General features: G+C 38.9%; 1 protein-coding gene across 2 annotated transcripts; it reads left to right on the forward strand.

The window, feature by feature from the left end:
* The first annotated feature begins 1,392 nt into the window (after positions 1–1,392).
* On the forward strand, positions 1,393–19,428 carry LOC149816256 (protein BASIC PENTACYSTEINE3-like). 2 transcript variants are annotated; one of them, XM_089987896.1, is made up of 3 exons: positions 1,393–1,545; positions 1,846–2,844; positions 19,124–19,428. In XM_089987896.1, exons 2-3 carry the CDS (start codon positions 1,955–1,957, stop codon positions 19,137–19,139), a joined length of 906 nt encoding a protein of 301 aa, XP_089844022.1. In that variant the 5' UTR covers positions 1,393–1,545; positions 1,846–1,954; the 3' UTR covers positions 19,140–19,428. The 2 variants fall into 2 exon arrangements, with proteins under 2 accessions (XP_089844022.1, XP_089844023.1); XM_089987897.1 differs by having other exon boundaries at positions 1,412–1,545; positions 1,709–2,844.
* Positions 19,429–20,094: the final 666 nt, after the last annotated feature.

Below are 20,094 nucleotides of genomic sequence, written 5' to 3' on the forward strand. Positions count from 1 at the left end.
TCAGCAAAAAAAAATCCAATTTCAATGATTTAGACATACTATTATATTTTGACTTTGAGGGCAGCCACTTCTTGCAAAAAAGCAAAAGGTTGAAACTTTGTCAGAATCAGTTTTTGAATCTAATTGATTTAAAAAAACAAACTCTAATAGGTTTATCAAAAAACACATTATAAAAATTTTAAAAAATAAATGTATAGGCGGATTCAGCTGAATCGAGCTTGTATAGACTGATTTTATGGAGGCTTTGATCTTGTATATAGACTCTTAATAGGAGACATCTATGATCTATGGGCCAATTTAATTGGATTTTAATGAAACTGGTTAGGACTGACCCCATTGTGTCGCTTCCCAATACTCTAGAAATATAGGACCCCACTTGGTGTGGCTGTTCTATACTGTCTTAGAGTAGGACAGCATGATCTAGCGGAACATCAAACAGGCTGTCAATGCTGTGTCTCCTTGTTCTCCTTTGCTCGTTTTTCAATCCCTTTCTTGTTTTTTTATGATAAGGAACCCTCGCATGGAAAACCCCGGGTGGTGGCGACTAGCTTGCCTTATGTGGCCACCTCTGAAAGCTACAGACACACCCGTACATCAGTGGGTTTTGAACAGGTGCCTTGATCTCGATGCCCTCACAACCACCCCCGTTGGCCATGTGGGCTACTCCTGGTGATTGTTGGATAGCCTTTTTTTTTACTGCCCTAGTCCTTGTCAACGTAGGGTTCTTGAGATATTTAATAAAAAGAAAAAAGCAAAAAAAAACAAATAAATATTTCCACAGAGAGAGATATGCTTGTGGTAAGTCCAAATTTTCAAATTACCACTGTAATTGGCTTAACAGAACCACAAAATTCAAGTTCATCAAACCAATTCTCTAGAACAAATAAAATCCCAGAAAGGGCAGACTCAGATTCACTTTCAGGTAAAGCGTCGAGCTGTACTGAGTCCACTCGATGAGTTAAACGGGTCAACCAACACTAATTAAAATTGTATCAAATAAATACACAAGAAACAACGAAAAAACTTTGTAACTGGAGTTACTGGACTGAAAGAGACAGGAAGATCAAGATCAATCGGCTATGGAGGGTCCAAGTTAGAGCAGGCACACCCTGTTCCAGAACCGATTCCAACCGACTGGGTTTTTGTTCAAAGATAGGGTGGAGGTTCAATGGGAAAGGCCGGTTGGACCTTTCAGTTGGGTTACATTGCCCCCCTTTGTACCAAACAAGAGAGAGAGGTCAGGGTCAGACGACTCAGAGCTACAACTCTGATCTCTCTTTTCTCTCTTGTCTCTATCCAAATGAAAAAAGCCTTCTTTTTCTCACAAATTGACATCTCTTCTCTCTTGCATAGAGGTGTTCATATATTAAAGGGGTAGGAGATTGATTCTCATGTCTCTCTCTGAGGTGATCAAGTATTAAAAGGGTACGGAGATCGATTCTCATCACTCTCTGAAAAAGACCCTCTTTTCTCTCACAAATTAAGGACCCTAACCCTCTCTCTCTCTCTCACAGAGGCGTCCCTTCATTCTCTCACTATAGAAAGGTAAGAAGATAACCCTTTCGATTCTTGACTTCCTACTCGTATTTTTTATTCTCTAATCTTGTTTTTTTTTTCGAATATTTCCATCTTGGATTTTTTTTCTTTTTCTTTATTTTTATGTGCCTATTTTCTTAAACCCATTTTCATTTTGCTGAACGTGAGGAAGTTGGTGGTTTTCCTTTCTTCTTCGCCTTCACTGTTTCGACTTTCTTTTGGGTGCTAGTTTGCGGAATCTGGGTTTTTTAGGATTTTGGGCGTTTCTTTTTCTTTTGTTTTTTGTTGTGGATGGGTTATTTTCTGTAGGGTGGTCTTGAAGCTCGAGAGAGAAGATGAGGTTCTTGTTGCAGAGTTAGAGGGGGAAGAAAACGACGGCTAAGAAATATATGTTGGAGGGGTCCTTGGCTTTGCTTATATGGAAGAGAATAGAGGGTTGGGCATCCGAAGTTGGTTTTTCCCCAACCAATCTTTGAAGGAGAACCGCGTGCTGCAGTTCATGTCTGCAGTAGAGCGGGAGAAGGGCCTCATGCCGCAGGAGCGCGAACCCGCGGCGTCTGCCGCCGCCCGTCACGGCAACGGGCGGTTCGTGGATCGGCAGAGCTCGGTCCCGGAATACACTGCCCCCATCGAGTTCTCGAGGGAGGCATGGCTGCGACAGAGCGACTTGCAGTGCCTGGCTGCTGCGAATCCCAAGCTTTTCCACCCGTTGTCTGCCAGCTCGATTTATGGTCGTAAGGATTTCCGGCCCTCTCTGCACGTGACTCCGGCGACCCAGGTGCTGCAGATTGGGCCCTCAGGCGCAGCCAAGCAGGAACCTGTGCAGGAGGAGGTGGCCGATGTTGGGGATGGTGTGGAGAAGAAGGAGAGCCCGCCCAAGAAGCGTCCCAAGGCTCCGAAGGTGAAGAAGGCAAGGACCAAGGTCGCGGTGGTGAAGGACGAGGGGTACGGGTCTGGCCCTGCTCAGAAGGCGGGGAAGAAGAATCCGGGGGTGGTCGTCAATGGGATTACCTTGGATCTCTCATGTATTCCGATACCTGTGTGTTCGTGTACTGGAGTTGATCATCGGTGTTACAAATGGGGTTCCGGCAGCTGGCAGTCGTCGTGCTGCACGACAAATATATCAATGTATCCATTGCCGATGAGCCCGAAGAGGCGTAGCGCTCGGATAGCTGGGAGGAAAATGAGCCATGGAGCTTTTAAGAAGGTCTTGGAGAAGCTTTTGTCGGAAGGGCATAGCCTGTCTAATCCGGTTGATCTAAGGACTTACTGGGCTAAACATGGTACTAACAAGTTTGTTACGATCAGGTAAAAATAGATGGTCAATGTGTGTATCTTCATTTGATATCTTGTAGGCCTTTAGAATGATCAATTGGTCGGTTAGGGTTGTACATAACTATTAGGCCTTTTTGTAGATGTGGCTTTTGAATTAGTTTGTAACCCCTAGAACTGATATCGGTGATGTTGTGCTATTCTGATGCTAAAACAATTTCTTCATGGTAGCATTTGGAGTTCTTGCATTGTTATGCAATTTAAAACATATATGTTTATGCAGCAGCTTATTATGAGCGGGGGTTGCTTTTTTTTTGTTTCTTCAGTATCTCTTATATTTGTGTCTGTTTTACAGCAATTAGGTCTACAATCCGTTCATCTGCTCTTTCTGAATTTGTTCAAATACACCTGGAGTTGGTAGATGCATTTTTTTTCTGATCTCTTTAGTTTGCTAATAGTGCTTCTAGATTCATATGTCTGCACTTATTTGAATGATCAACAAATGCTTGTCGCAATGCCTATTAAAAACTGGAGTTGTTCATCAGTAAACTGTGTATTGTCTGTGATCCCAATGATAATGTTACTGTTTTCCAGATCTTTACCTTATATACTTTGAACGTGCTGAATATCATTCTCTATTATTAGTTCTCATTTTGGTTGGATAAAAATGGCCAAGCTGCAACCTGCGAAAAATGTACGATGTAGAATAGTTTGAATTGCATTTTTTAACCTGATTAGCTGATGGGACTTGTTGCTGAAGTTCATAACAAGTGGCACACAGGATATTGTTTTAAGGCATATGTCATTATTTTTCCAATTATTTATGTCTTGGTGGCGTTAATGGCCATCATTCTATATATCTAGATGCCATTTTGAATCCTTTGCCTTAAAAGGATGAGTGTTCAGTTGCTGTTTTTTGCACATTTATCACTTTGGCACGGACCATGTTATTAAATTATCAGATTTTTGTCTTAAGGTAACTTCTTCAGCTTAATATGGACCTTTCAATACTTGTAATGCCTGAAAACTGCCATTTACACTATTTTGGTGGATTTGGCTACATGGTGTGATAGCATCATTCTTTGAGTTTCTAAAACAAAAGAAACAAGGTCCCATAGTGTCTCTATATGATTTTGCATGTTATCATTCTTGTCAACTCAACGATTCATGTTCAGATAGGGGTGGTTTAGTTATCTGCTTCTTGGTATTACTGGTGTACACATGGTCACCTTCTGTTTTACTTGGGTAAGTGAATTACTGTTACAGATTTTCTTAGATACATTGTAAATAGTGTGCTGATTTTTTTATTTTGGTGGTTTTCTGCTTCATTTTCGTGTCATCAGATCACAGGTTCTCATTTTGAGTCACTAAACTCAATAGTGGGTTTCTTTCATTTAGGGTGGCAATATTACTGAGGATTTTTTATTCCATCATCTTGAACTGGATTCTTGCATAAATCACATAGAAGAGTAGATGCATTGCTCATGTATTATAAATGTTTTTCCTTAATTTGCAACTTAAAGTCTTAAAGTGTTTTTAATTGTTTTTCATACTATTTTGCATGACTATTTGGTAATAAAACTAGGTGCAAAATGGGTAAGACATAATATCAGGCCTTCTTACTGTTCATGCATACAGGTTTGTGCACATTCTGTGCCTCACAACATTAGAGAGGAACGATCAAATGTGTCCTTTAATCACCATGATGAGGCTGGTACCTCTTTTTTCAGTCTTCGGTATTCATTAAAAATGGAATGCCAGGCGCTTTTGTTGTTAACCCCGTTTCGGAATGCTGATCACTTCTTTGATGGAATTCACTCGAAAACCAACACGTTTGATGTTATTTTTCGTACAATAATCACTATATGCCTATCATGAAACAGTATCTCCTGGGGTTTCTAAACATTTTGGATCGTATTAACCAAAGAAATATGATTTTGTGCTATGGTGAGTTCAACCCTAATCAGGAATTCCAAAAAGTCCTGTTATATGTTTGTTTCAACCTTCAACCCTTTTTTCTAGATTTGGTGCTTACATTTTTTCAGCTTATATCTTGAAAATTAGTTTGTTTAATGTTATTAGATAAAGAGAGAAAGTGGCTTGAATGGTTAGGTCTGATGGTTTTAAATTACCTTGACAAAACACTGCTTTAGTTTACCCGTTAAGATTGCATGCCTGATGATGAGGGTTTCCTATGTGACCAGACATGGATATGACACATATTTGTAAGATGAAGACAAGGCTATATGAAACAGTGATGTTTCTTAGTTCTAAAGTGGAGGACGCAAGGAATGTCGCTGCAACAGTGGTCTTTCCCATCAGTGGAATAGGGCAAGAGCTATGTCACATAGTTGTGGGTGCGGATACAGATGCAGATGCGGTGATGCGGCACTTTAAAAAAACTTGGGTGCAGGGTGCTGAGCGGGTATCACCCTTATTCTTATATAGAGGCACCAAAGTACTCTTCCTCCACTCATTAGGCATCTTATTTGTCCGCCAAATCTTGTTAAAAGGATTTGTCAACCATTCTAAACCTTTCTCACCCAAGCATTTTCAAGCCTCGATAGGTATACCATTTGGGCCAACTGCCCTTCTTGATTTCATTTTCTTCAAAGCCTCTGCAATTTCTTTCTTTTGAATCTTGCACATGAAGTCACGATTCATCTCATGAAAAGGAATGGAGAAGTCTCCAACATCCTGAGCATGACTTCTATTAAATAGCTTATCAAAATAATCTCTCCTTAATCTCCTCATCTTTGACTAAAACCCTTTGCGTTTCATCTTTGATACATCTAACCATACCCAAATCCTTCGATTTCCTATCTCTCATCTTTGCAAGCCTATAAATATCCTTCTCGCCTTCTTTGGTATCCAACTTGTCATAAACCTCCTTATATACCTTAGCCCTCGCGTTTCGAACAACTTTTTTAGCTTCCTTCTTTGCTATCATATACTTCTTCAAATTCTCATTATCACGACTCTTACTTAGATTTCTATAACACTCTCTTTTAACCTTAATAGCTAATTTGACATCCTCGTTCCACCATGATGTATCCTTACCTAGTGGTGCACCGCCTTTAGACTCACCCAATACCTCCTTAGCTACTTTTCTCATACCACCCGCTATCTTATTCCACATTGATTCTGAATCCTCCTCGAGACACCAATCAACTTCCTTAACTACCTGCTCTACAAACATTCCTTGTTTAGCTCCTTTCAGTGCCCACCACTTAATTCTAGGATCTATCCTATGTCTATCCCTTTTGCGGCATTGTCTAATTCTAAGATCTAAAATTAAGACTCTATGTTGTGTAGCTACACTTTCTCCTGGTATAACCTTACAATCGATGCAACAACCCCTATCTCTCTTTCTAAGTAGGAAAAAATCTATCTGACTCGTATTAACCCCACTTTTAAATGTTACTAGGTGAGACTCCCTCTTCCTAAACCAAGTGTTTGCTAAGATCATATCATAGGACAAACAAAAATCTAAAATCCTTTCTCCACTTTCATTTCTTTCTCCTATACCATAGCCTCCATGGATATTCTCAAATCCATCCCTACTAATGCCTACATGTCCATTAAGGTCACCGCCGATGAAAAGCTTTTCTCCATAAGATGTCTCTTGTACTACTCCATCTAAATCTTCCCAAAATTGATGCTTAATGGAATCATCTAAACCTACTTAGGGTGCATAAACACTAACAATATTAATAATTGAAAAGACGTCATTCACGACTGGGTCTGGATCTCAGACCCAATTCATCCTGTTTATTAACACATGCTCATTAATGGCATGTTGTAATATTTGTATAACATGTAATGGGTATTTTCGTACCCTAATCACTGTACAGAAGCCTACTTAATGAGAAGCAAAACACGCAGACTCTTAATTGGCTTTTCTCTGCAGCCCTCAGAGCCTCTCTCTCCTCGTTCGTTGCTTTCTTTCATGGTATCAGAGCCACAGGTTCCAGGTTCTCTCTTCAACGTCTTCCTCCAAGGTAATCCTTTCATTAACAGATCCAGGTTCTCTCCTCCCTCGTTGCTTTCCTACTCCTCTCATTCTGAAGAATATTTTTTTTAGTTAACGTATTCTGTTTTTCTGGGGGTTTTTTCCCCTATTTCTAAGGTCTGCATCTCGTCAATCCTTTTTCACTTTTAATCGTCACCCACCATTAATCGGCATCCTCTTTCCTTTAATCGTCATCAGAGTCTGCACCTTCTCTATTTTGCATTTACTTTTCCCCCTCACGCTGTTTGACGTGATTCCATGTGGTCACGCAAGAGCAGATTCTTGTGTGACTTCATAAATTGTTCCTCATATTCTTCAGAAAAGTAAGGACAGATTCTAATCTGAATAAAATATCAGATTTCTTTTCTTTACATTTTAGAATATCGTTTCATCCAAAAATCAGATTCAGCCCTTTGCATCTTTCAAAAGGAAAAACACGTTATATCCAAATAACGTGTTTCTATTTTGCTTCTCATTAACTAATCTTTATTCCGATCAGTTTACTGCATAACTTCGTTTTCTGCCTCGGGTCTGTTGTAAAAAAAAAAGCAGCCAAGTTCTGAGTTTTCTGAAATTACGTATTGGTTCTGACCAGAGTTACCAGTTGAGGAAGCGGGAGCAGGAAGCGATACGGGAAGCGGGAGCGGGAAGCGGGAAGCGAGGCACTTTCAAAAATTTAGGAAGCGGGGAAGCGTGGGACCACTTAGAAGAAAATTCTGAACCGTCTCGGAAGCGACCTAGGAAACGACCTAGGAAGCGAACCGGAAGCGAGGAGAAAGTGAAAAAAATGAAAAAAATGGGGAAGCGAGGGGAAAGCATGGGGAAGCGCTTCCCATAAAAGGGAAGCGCGCTTCCCAAAAAAGGGGGACGCTTCCCCTCAAGCTTCGAAAGCGCGACGTTTCGCGCTTCCCCTTTTGCCTAGGCGCTTCCGATAACTCTGGTTCTGACCTTTGTTTTTTACTATTTTTTGTTCTACTCCAATATTCTTTTCCTTCCACCTTCAATTACCTATGGATTCTTTTTCTTCTTCTCAATTTGTACTTTCTTCCAACTTTCTTAGCCAACTTGTGTCAGAAAAGACAAATCATCCCATTCATAAGAAGTCAGGATCTTTCTGGGCATCTAGATGGCTCTCTTTCTGTTCCTCCAGAGTTCATATCACAAGATGGCAAGACTGGGGAGTGTGACACTTCCATTACTTTTGTCAGAAATCCAGAATATATATCCTGGATGAAGCGAGATCAGGCTTTGGTTGCCTACATCACTTCCACCCTGCCACAGGAGGTGCTTGTGGCAATCCCCGATGACTGCACAACTATGCAGTTATGGCATCGTCTCGTTCAGACGTACTCTCAAGTTTCTCAGGCAAGAGTTTTATTTTTAAAGAAAGAATTTCAAATGCTGAGAAAGGACTCCATGATTGTCATGGAGTACTTAAACAAAATGAAAACCATCACAGATCAGTTGGCTATAGTGGGATGCGTGGTTAACGACAAAGATATGGTGCAACAAACCTTGAGCGGGTTGGGACCCGATTATCATATGATGGTTACTTCCTTGCTGTGTTTGCCAGACTTACCTACATTTGAAGATCTTCGTGCTAAGCTCTTACAGATGAGATGACTTTGAAAGGATTCTCTGAAGGTAATCACAACCTCGTTGGAGCCCACAACGTTCTTGTCACAGGAGTCGCCTATGGTCGAGGACGTGGCAGGTATGAATCTAGAGAAAGAGGAAGTCAAGAGAGGAATGGATAAGGAGCCCGTGGAATATTACCTACTCCCGGTATGCTTCCTAATCTGCAAAGGCAAAGGACAATACCTACCCCCTTTCTCTGCAACAAAAGAGGACACATAAAGGCAAATTGCTTGTTTAACCCGCAAAATAGAGGAAAGCAATTGAAGCCAAGAAAGGGAACTGATACATTGAAAAATAGTGGAGAAGTCAAAGAATTGTTATTGTCTGCTTCGGCTGAATTAAATATCAAACAGAATGATCAAGGCACTTGGTATGTTGATTCTGGTAGAGCCACTCATGTCACTGGTGATGCTGGTAAGCTCCTAAATCTTGTTCCTTATGTTGGTAGAAATAGTATAGTCACTGGAGATGGGTCTCACCACCATATTTCGCACATTGAAAATTTTGTAATTCCTATCTCCAACTCTTCACTTGCTCTTTCAAATGTCATTTATGCTCCTAATGTCAAGAAAAATATTGTTTATGTCTCTAAGCTTGTAGATGACATTAATGCTTCAGTCGAGTTTACTCCTTTCTCTGTTTGTGTTAAGGACCTTCACACGAGGGAAACTTTTTCCGAAGGAAAACGACAAAGGAATATGTATGTATTCCAAGAGAATCCTTCATCTGGTATTCAGTCTGTTGATTCCACCTTGAAGCTCACGCCATCATCCTCAGTTCCTCCTGACAGTGTTTTTAATCTTTATGAATGTATTGAGCCGAATCTTTGGCATGGTTGTTTGGGTCATTGTAGTAGTCATTTTATTGATAAGCTTGTTTCAAGTAGTCTTATTCTCAAGTTAAGTCTAAGTTTAAGTGTCGACAATAAAAAATGTTCTAGTTGTCTTCAGTGTAAGAGTCATGTTCTTCCTTTTCATTCCATTAATAAAAGAGCTTCAAGACCATTCGAGATTATATGTTCAGATGTTTGGGGCCCGACTCCAGTTTCTTCCATGTCTAGCACTAAATATTATCTCATCTTTGTTGATAGCTATTCTAGATACACATGGATTTTCTTTATGAAAAATAAATCTGAAACCTTTAAGTTATTTCAGAACTTTCATTCCTTTGTTCAGAATCAGTTCTCTGAGAATATCATTTGTTTCCAATGTGATGGAGGGGGTGAATTTTCTTCAAATGACTTTATTAGTTTCCTCAAGACAAATGGGATAAGTAGGCCGGTGTCTTGCCCTCATACACCTCAACAGAATAAGATTGCTGAATGAAAGCATCGCCATATTGTCGAGAGTGCAATAAGCATGATGCATGATAGTAATCTTTCAGTTACCTTCTGGACAGAAGCCTTTCATACAACAGTCTATGTCATAAATCGATTGCCCATGAACATCTTGGAAAACAAATCACCCTATTTATCTTTGCATGGTGTGCATTCAAATTATCATGATTTGCGTGTATTCGGGTGTGTATGTTATGTTCATGTTGACAGTTCAATGTGGCATGAGTTTCAAGATAAGGCCTTAAAGTGCAGATTCGTTGGGTACGTTGATGATTACAAAGGCTACAGATGTTATGATCCCGTAACCAAGCGCATCAAAATATCTAGAAATGTTGTGTTTGACGAATCAAATTTTGATCATAATGCTATCACTCCTGAAATTGAAGTTTATCATCCTTGGTTAAACTTAGATCTCTTTTCTAGTATTGATGATGTTTGTTCCTCTGAATGTCATCAAAGAGATGAGAAAAACGTATCTACTGCTGAGAAAAGACCTCAGGAAAGTGTGATTTCTGAGTCATTATCGGCTCCAGAAAGATATAAAGGCATTGTTTACTCTCGACGTGAGAAGGAGATACCCCTCAGCTCTAATCAGGAGCAGAATCCTCCTATTTTCATTCAATCACCTGTTCACAGAAGGTCTACTCGATCTCAACATCCTATTGATAGGTGGGTTAGTTATGAGAATTTTACAATGGATTTTCAACTCTTCTTAGCCTCTTTGGGTAAGAGGATCAACCCACAACATTTTATCAAGCAATAAATTCTAAGAGATGGATTGAAGCTATGAACAAAGAAATGGAGGCCCTTCATGAATGCGGTACTTGGGATATTGTTACCAGACCACACAATCGAAATGTGGTTGAATCAAAGTGGGTGTATAAGATAAAATATAAGTCAGATGGGACTATCGAACGATACAAGGATAGGCTGGTTGCTAAAGGCTTCACACAGGAGCAAGGACAAGATTATGATGAGACTTTCAGTCTGGTCATGAAAATGGGCACTATCCACATCATACTATCATTGGTTGTTAAACACCAATGGACTCTCAGTCAATTGGATGTGAAAAATGCGTTTCTACGTGGAACTCTAAAGGAGGAAGTATACATGGAGCAACCCACTGGGTATGCAGAAGGAAACTCTAAAGAATACATGTGCAAGTTAAAGAGAGCTATATATGGTCTGAAGCAAGCATCTCGATCTTGGTTTGATAGTTTTTCGCTTGAAGTAGAAAAATATGGCTTTATTCGGTCTCTTCTCGACCATTCTCTTTTCATATTCAAATGCAAAGATGTAGTTACCCTGTTATTGATATATGTTGATGACATTATCATTACAGGTAACTCTAATGAACATATTGAACATGTTAAAGAACTTCTGAATCATAGATTCAAGATGAAGGATCTTGGTAAATTGCAGTACTTTCTTGGAGTAGAACTTGACAGGACTGCTGAAGGCATGACACTCACTCAACATAAGTATATCGTTGATGTTCTTAGCAAGGCAGGTATGACTGATTGCAAGCCTCTAAGCACACCCAGTGTACTTCATCAGAAACTCAGTTTCCAAGATGAAGATCTGTATGAGGACCCTACAGGATATCGCAGGATAGTAGGAATGCTTCAGTATCTTACCTTCACTCGGCCTGACTATGTCTATTCTGTCAATCAGGTATCTCATTTCATGCATGAACCACACATTGGGCATATGAAAGTTGTTAAATGCATTCTTCGATATTTGAAGGAAACTATTGGAGATGGTTTTCAATACAGAAAGAGTATGCATGGCCATCACATGCATGAGCTTCTTACTTACACAGATGCAAATTGGGCAGGAGATCCAGATGAGCGTAGATCAGTTTCAGGATACTGTATTTTTATTGGCCTAAATCTTGTCTCCTGGAGCAGTAACAAGCAAAAAGTCATAGCGAGGTCGAGCACTGAAGCAGAATATAGATCAATGGCAACAACTACAGTTGAAGTAACATGAATCAGACATCTGTTGACAGAAGTAGGAGAACCGATTTTCAAAAGCGTTCTTTTGTGTGACAATCAAAGTGCTATCAATATGTCATTCAATCTCATCTACCACAGTCGTGCCAAACATATTGAAATTGATCAACATTTTGTAAGACAGAAAGTCGAAGAAAAGGAAATTGAACCAGAATACGTTCGGACTGCTGATCAAGTTGCTAACTTGTTTACAAAAGGACTTATCAAGGATAAATTTTGGATGTTAAAAGGCAAGTTGTTCATGGTTCAAAACCATGTACACCTTGAGGGAGGGTGAAAAGACGTCATTCACGACTGGGTCTGGATCTCAGACCCAATTCATCTTGTTTATTAACACATGCTCATTAATGGCATGTTGTAATATTTGTATAACATGTAATGGGTATTTTCGTACCCTAATCACTGTACAAAAGCCTACTTAATGAGAAGCAAAACACGCAGACCCTTAATTGGTTTTTCTCTGCAGCCCTCAGAGCCTCTCTCTCCTCGTTCGTTGCTTTCTTTCAATAATATTCGTACCTAATACTAATTTAATAAGTAAAATATTATCACCCTTCCTACTGACCTCAACTACATTATCTATAAACTTATGACTAATAACAATCCCTACTCCATTCCTATTCCTATTTATTCTTGTATACCAAATCTTATATCCCCAAGGTTCTATCACTATTGCTTTCTCACCTACCCATTTGGTCTCTTGTACACATAAAATATCCATCTTTCTCCTACACATAACATCTACTAACTCTACCAACTTATCAGTTAAAGACCCTATGTTCCAAGTGGCTAACCTAATTTTATAGTCTTGAACTATCTTCTTTACCCCCACTCGTCCAACAAAGTGAGGGAACCCTTGCCTATTTGACACCACACCTAGGCGCCGGTGTGACGCGTCGCTTCTGGGCGACGACCTAGCAATCCTTGCCCATTTATCACTGCCTCCGGGCCTATAGAGTACAACGCGTCTTTCAGTAGGGAACGCCCCAACGAAATTCTCATATTGGTTCATATTCATAGGGTGTGACTAAGTTTTTATGCTGGCTGCCACTGGCCTACCGCAACCCTCCTCCTTTATCCGGGCTTGGGACCAGCATTGTATAACTAAACAGTTATACACAGGCGGTGTTATATATATATAATTTTTAACAATTTTAAGTTAATACTACGTATATGTGTGTGTATTTATATATATAATATAAATAAAATTGGACTTGGTTAGGGTTAATTGAATCTACTTTTGGACAGAAATGGACCTCAGTGTGGTTGACTTCACCTGACATAAAGGAAGTCATGTCTAAGTGTATGGTGCCGTGTTAGAAGAGTTGTGTTACATAGGTTTTAAGTTAACACTACGTGTATGCGTTTGCATTTATGTATTTATATATATAATATAGATAAAACTGGACTTGGTTAGGGTTAACTGAATCTACTTTTGGATAGAAATGGACCTTAGTGTGGTTGACTTCACCTGATACAAAGGAATCCGTGTCCAAGTGTTGGACCCACATGGGTGCAGGTGCGACACGGGTGCGGTACCCAGTTAGAAGAGTCCGTGTTACGTAGGGCAAGAGCAGGTTTCCAAAAGTCAGCCAACTGCAGCATGAAATTTTTCTGCTTAAATAGAGAAATGTCTCTCTTTGGTGCCCACATGGAACAGATGGGATGAGATTGGTTGATATTCAGCAAACAGCTCAAAGAGCTGTGGGGAAATTTCCTGCAGTTGCAGCTATGAAGTAGCATTTTCCGTTAGAATAAACAGTGGTGTTGGGGTGGAGGGCAATATCTCAAAATTTAATGTGATCATCTAGATTATATGAGTATTGGTGTCAAGTGTCACTGTGTCACTTATATTGGCGATATTTTGAAAATATTGCTTTAATATCGGCTATTTCAAGGTAGTCGATATTAAAGGGAATATCTCACAATATTTTCACTGTGTAGTTATACACTGCCGGTCCCAAGCCCGGATAAAGGAGGAGGGTTGCGGTAGGTCTGTGACAGCCAGCATAAAAACTTTGTCATATCTTATGAAAATGAACCAATATGAGAATTTCGTTGGGGCGTTCCCTACTGAGCGACGCGCTGTACTCTCTAGGCCCGGAGGCAGTGATAAATGTGCAAGGGTTGCTAGGTCGTCGCCCAGAAGCGACGCGTCACACCGGCGCCCGGGTGTGGTGTCAAATAGGCAAGGGTTCCCTCACTTTGTTGGACGGGTGGGGGTAAAGAAGTTAGTCCAAGACCATAAAATTAGGTTAGCCACTTGGAACATAGGGTCTTTAACTGGTAAGTTGGTAGAGTTAGTAGATGTTATGTGTAGGAGAAAGATTGATATTTTATGTCTTCAAGAGACCAAATGGGTAGGTGAGAAAACTAAAGTGATAGAACCTTGGGGATATAAGATTTGGTATACAGGAATAAATAGGAATAGGAATGGAGTAGGGATTGTTATGAGTCGTCAGTTTATAGATAATGTAGTTGAGGTCCGTAGGAAGGGTGATAGAATTTTACTTATTAAATTAGTATTAGGTACGGATATTATTAATATTATTAGTGTTTATGCACCTCAAGTAGGTTTAGATGATTCCATTAAGCATCAATTTTGGGAAGATTTAGATGGAGTAGTACAAGAGACATCTTATGGAGAAAAGCTTTTCATCGGCGGTGACCTTAATGGACATGTAGGCATTAGTAGGGATGGATTTGAGAATATCCATGGAGGCTATGGTATAGGAGAAAGAAATGAAAGTGGAGAAAGGATTTTAGATTTTTGTTTGTCCTATGATATGATCTTAGCAAACACTTGGTTTAGGAAGAGGGAGTCTCACCTAGTAACATTTAAAAGTGGGGTTAATACGAGTCAGATAGATTTTTTCCTACTTAGAAAGAGAGATAGGGGTTGTTGCATCGATTGTAAGGTTATACCAGGAGAAAGTGTAGCTACACAACATAGAGTCTTAATTTTAGATCTTAGAATTAGACAATGCCGCAAAAGGGATAGACATAGGATAGATCCTAGAATTAAGTGGTGGGCACTGAAAGGAGCTAAACAAGGAATGTTTGTAGAGCAGGTAGTTAAGGAAGTTGATTGGTGTCTCGAGGAGGATTCAGAATCAATGTGGAATAAGATAGCGGGTGGTATGAGAAAAGTAGCTAAGGAGGTATTGGGTGAGTCTAAAGGCGGTGCACCACTAGGTAAGGATACATCATGGTGGAACGAGGATGTCAAATTAGCTATTAAGGTTAAAAGAGAGTGTTATAGAAATCTAAGTAAGAGTCGTGATAATGAGAATTTGGAGAAGTATATTATAGCAAAGAAGGAAGCTAAAAAAGTTGTTCGAAACGCGAGGGCTAAGGTATATAAGGAGGTTTATGACAAGTTGGATACCAAAGAAGGCGAGAAGGATATTTATAGGCTTGCAAAGATGAGAGATAGGAAATCGAAGGATTTGGGTATGGTTAGATGTATCAAAGATGAAACGCAAAGGGTTTTAGTCAAAGATGAGGAGACTAAGGAGAGATGGAAAGATTATTTTGATAAGCTATTTAATGATAATCATGCTCAAGATCTTGGAGACTTCTCCATTCCTTTTCATGAGATAAATCGTGACTTCATGCGCAAGATTCAAAAGAAAGAAATTGCAGAGGCTTTGAAGAAAATGAAATCAAGAAGGGCAGTTGGCCCAGATGGTATACCTATCGAGGCTTGGAAATGCTTGGGAGAGAAAGGTTTAGAATGGTTGACAAATCTTTTTAACTTGATTTGGCGAACAAATAAGATGCCTAATGAGTGGAGGAAGAGTACTTTGGTGCCTTTATATAAGAATAAGGGTGATATACAAGATTGCACAAACTATCGTGGTCTAAAACTCATGAGTCATACTATGAAACTTTGGGAGAGGGTGATTGAGTCTAGGTTGAGGAAGGTTGTCATGATATCGGAGAATCAATTTGGTTTTATGCCTGGAAGATCAACTATGGAAGCTATACATCTTCTTAGACAACTTATTGAAAGATATAGAGAGAGGAACAAAGATTTGCATATGGTTTTTATTGATTTAGAGAAGGCATACGATAGAGTACCTAGGGACGTTCTCTGGTGGACAATGATGAAGAAAGGTGTTTCTCTCAAGTACATTAGTATAATTAAAGATATGTATGAAGGAGTAGTAACCAATGTCCGCACTTGTGGAGGGGTGACAACCAATTTTCCGATAACGGTTGGGTTACATCAAGGATCTGCTTTAAGCCCTTTCCTATTTGCGATAGTGATGGATGAGCTTACGAGATCAATTCAAGAAAATGTACCGTGGTGTATGTTGTTTGCTGATAATATTGTTTTGATTGATGAGTCTAGAGCTGGGGTTAATGCTAAGTTAGAATTATGGAGACAGACATTGGAAGCTAGAGGTTTTAAGTTGAGTAAGAGTAAGACTGAATATATGGAATGTCGGTTTAGTAAGCAACGAAGTAGTGATGGGAGTGTAGTGAAGCTTGGTGAGCAAGATATACCGGTGAATGATTATTTCAAATATTTGGGATCCATCATTCAAAAGTATGGAGAAATTGATGGAGATGTAAATCATAGGATAAAGGTTGGGTGGATGAAATGGAAAAGTGCTACTGGAGTGCTGTGCGATCGTAGAATGCCATTGCGGTTGAAGGGAAAGTTTTATAGGACGACTATTAGACCCGCTTTACTATATGGTACGGAATGTTGGGCTGCCAAGAGACATCATATTCAAAAAATGAGTGTAGCTGAGATGCGGATGCTTAGATGGATGTGTGGAAATACAATAAAAGATAAGATTCGGAACGAAGAGATACGTAAGAAGGTAGGTGTTGCACCCATTGAAAATAAGATGCGAGAGAATCGTTTACGGTGGTTTGGACATATTCGGCGAAGGCCTAATGATGCTCCAGTTAGAAGGTTGGAGAAATGGGAAAATATATTAGTTAAAAGAGGTCGGGGTAGGCCTAGGAAGACTTGGATGGAGATGATAGGAAAGGATATGAATGCTTTGAACCTCACCGAGGACATGGCGTTGGATAGAAATGATTGGAGGAAAAGGATTCATGTGGAAGACCCAAAATGAATTTCTTTTTTGGTTCATATCGCTGACCCCAATTGTTTTGGGATGAAGGCGTAGTTGTTGTTGTTGTTGTTGTTGTTGTTGTTGTTGTATCTCACAATATTTTCAAAATTTTGCCAGAAGTCAAAATATCGCAATAATATCATGATATTTTTGGGAAAAAACTTTTTTTTAATATTTTAAGTTTGCATTTCCTATTTTTCTGTTTCTTTTATATTTTTAAAACCTTTTAAACTTGTTTCTTTACAGTTTTGGAAGAAAAACACTGCAAAACTTGTTATTTTCTTATCATTTGGTTATTATTTGGATTTTTTTCATTTTTTAAACTCCTGAAAATTTCCCAAGAACTACAAACGTTTAAAAATCTCTCCGAGCAAAACCCTCGCGGAGAAATTACCTTGAAGGATATAGGCGACTATAGTCAACTATGTCTAATTTAAGCTTGATCACCTTCCTGAAGTATTTTCCTTTTTTTTTCAAGAATCTTTTCAGTTCTATTGATTGATCAGATTCATCTTTTGATAGCATCTCTCAGGGGCTTCTCATAACTGGCTTATCCGTATTTCCATCCCCTTGCTACTTCGATCAGTTATGTGTCATCAATTGTTTGTCCAGGTTCCACACTGACACATCCATCCGTTCCCTCTCAAAGTGTTACTCATGTTGAAAACTGCTTCATTCAAAACTGATCTCATCTCTTCAGTCCTTAGCCATCTCTAGGTTTTTTTGAGACTGGCTACCCATGTAATACGGACTCTTCTAACAGGGCACCGCACTGCTTCCTTTGTGTCAGGTGAAGTCAACCACACTGAGGTCCATTTCTGTTTAAAAGTAGATTCAGTTAACCCTAACCAAGTTCAGTTATATATATATATATATATATATATATATATATATATATATATATATATATATATATATATATATATATATATATACTCACCTCTGCACCAGTGTGGTGTTATTTTTATTGATGAGAAATGGCAATTGTAGATTGTTAATTTGATTTATCGCATGAATTTATAAATGATGAATTGATGATATGATAATTGTTTTTATTTCATTAGTGTTAACTCTAAACCGTTACAAATTATATATACCCTCCCTGCACCCAAGTTTTTTTAAAGTGCTGCACCAGCACCCGCACCTATGTGACATAGCTTGCTATAAAGGTGGTTTTCTAGGTCTGGTTCCTTGAGGTTGGATAGAGTAAGTGTGCATTTTGGCTGAAAAAAACACATGGGAAAAGGGCAAGTTTGATTGCAACTTCTACCACTATTTGATTATCCTTACTGACCTTTTTTAAGCCTTTAAGATTAAAAAAAGTTTTTTTTATTAACTTCTGCTTATTTTTTTGTGTTAATCATGATCATTAGGTATGAAATCCAGGTGCTGGGATTTTCTTTTCATACCGTGTTCTATATAGGAGTGCATAAATTTTTTAGATGCTAGTTTGAGAGAGGGGTGCTGTGAAGATGAGGAAGCTATTACAGCCAATCAACAGAGGAGTTTTTTCTTCAGATCCCCGCTTTAATAGACTGTATGTTTCAGCTTTCAAGTGGCATTATGGCACTCCTCTGTTGATTGCCAAACTATAAGCTAGTTGGTGGCTCTATCATGAATAGAGCAGTTTAGGACCTTCACTCAGAGTTTTGCGCCTGTTGCTGCTAGATCTTTTAGTTAACCTTCTCTCCTTGCACTCTTTTCTTCATGATAATGTTTTGATCAATATCCATTTATTTATGGTATTTTATTTTGATCCCATTTCTAGAAGAGTTCTTTTGTATCCAACTGCCAACGTTTCTTATTCTCCTTCAGTGATCTCTTCTACATTTCCTTGGGCCATCAATCACTAAGTGATGGAATGTAATAGGTTATCCAAGTTGCGAGAGATCCTGGTAATATCATTTTAGCTGTGTGCATGTGTTTGTGAATTTGCATGTCTTTACTAAGGAAGCAGCAATTTATTGAAAAGAAAAAAGAAAACAGGTGCATCTATCTGTATATTACTCATGGGCCATGGCTCAAATGTAATGTTGATTCAAGATTAGGTCATGATTACATAATATAAGCTACAAGTGTAACCATATGATGATGATTCTGGTGATGGGTTCTGCCAAGCTTGGTTAGTCAAGTTCTAGCTCTGTTTCTAATCATTTGCAAAATCCTGTTGGTCCTAGTACTTGCTCTTTCCTTATCCTATCTTTTGACTTGTTGCCAGGAAACCTCTTATATAGATGCCGTGGAACACCATAGGATCTACGGCAAGGATGGATTTTTGCTGGAACTCGGTTTGTTTCATTTTAGTCTTATGGTTTCCTCTTCTTGACTCAGAAAGGCATCCTTTTGGACATAATTGGATTTTTGCACTTGTTAAATGCCAACAATCTAGAGTTGGTGTTCGCACGACCCCACTTTCCCACGTTGGGGTGTGTACAGTGTAACAGATACACTGTAAGAGGAACAAATTTGACATGGAATTATTTCTTGTTTCCACTAATTTGGTTATTATTTTGTGTCTAAAAACTGTGTTTTTTTTCAATTAGTTCCCATCTTGTATGTTGAACTTATAATCCAATTTAGTCTCTCTAAGTTACTTCCTCTGTTTGAATGGGGCATACTCATCCTTTTGTTAAAAACTATTCAGTTAGCTGTGGTCAAAGATTAACCATGTTTGGTTAATCTGCAAAAATTGCTAAGATGCTTCTCTTCGGACACAATTCTTGCGAATTCCTTCACCTTGATAACCACTTGCTCTCCCACTTTTTCTCGTGTACCACTCTCTTTTACTCTGTCACAGCTCAGAGTCAGCAGATATACAAGTCCCCAGAAAAATATATTTATAAAGTACCGCCTATTTTGAAAATATTGTTGTTTTAAATTGGATATCAGATATTTTTGAAGTATTTCAAGGGTTGTAGACCAACTTTAATTCTGTGATAGAAGTCTATTATAAATCATTTAGCTTTGAGCTTCTTAATGCATATTAATGCATCATTTTGGTTGAATGAGAGGGTATGGACGGTACAACACCATAATTTCAAAATATGAGAGTACAAGGACGTCTGAATCATATGTAGATTCATATTAAAAAAAAAATAAAAAGGTAAAATATAATTTTTTAAAAAAAGAGGGAGAATAAAAAAATTATTATTAAAGAGGAAAGGGTATCTCGTAACCTCTCTTTATATA

The sequence above is a fragment of the Nuphar pumila genome, chromosome 14, assembly GCF_984573655.1.
Source record: "Nuphar pumila chromosome 14, dmNupPumi1.hap1.1, whole genome shotgun sequence".
In the NCBI taxonomy this organism is placed as follows: domain Eukaryota; kingdom Viridiplantae; phylum Streptophyta; class Magnoliopsida; order Nymphaeales; family Nymphaeaceae; genus Nuphar; species Nuphar pumila.

Excerpts from the sequence above, each read along its gene's own strand:
- LOC149816256 (XM_089987896.1), top strand. The coding sequence starts at position 1,955 with ATGGAAGAGAATAGAGGGTTGGGCATCCGAAGTTGGTTTTTCCCCAAC.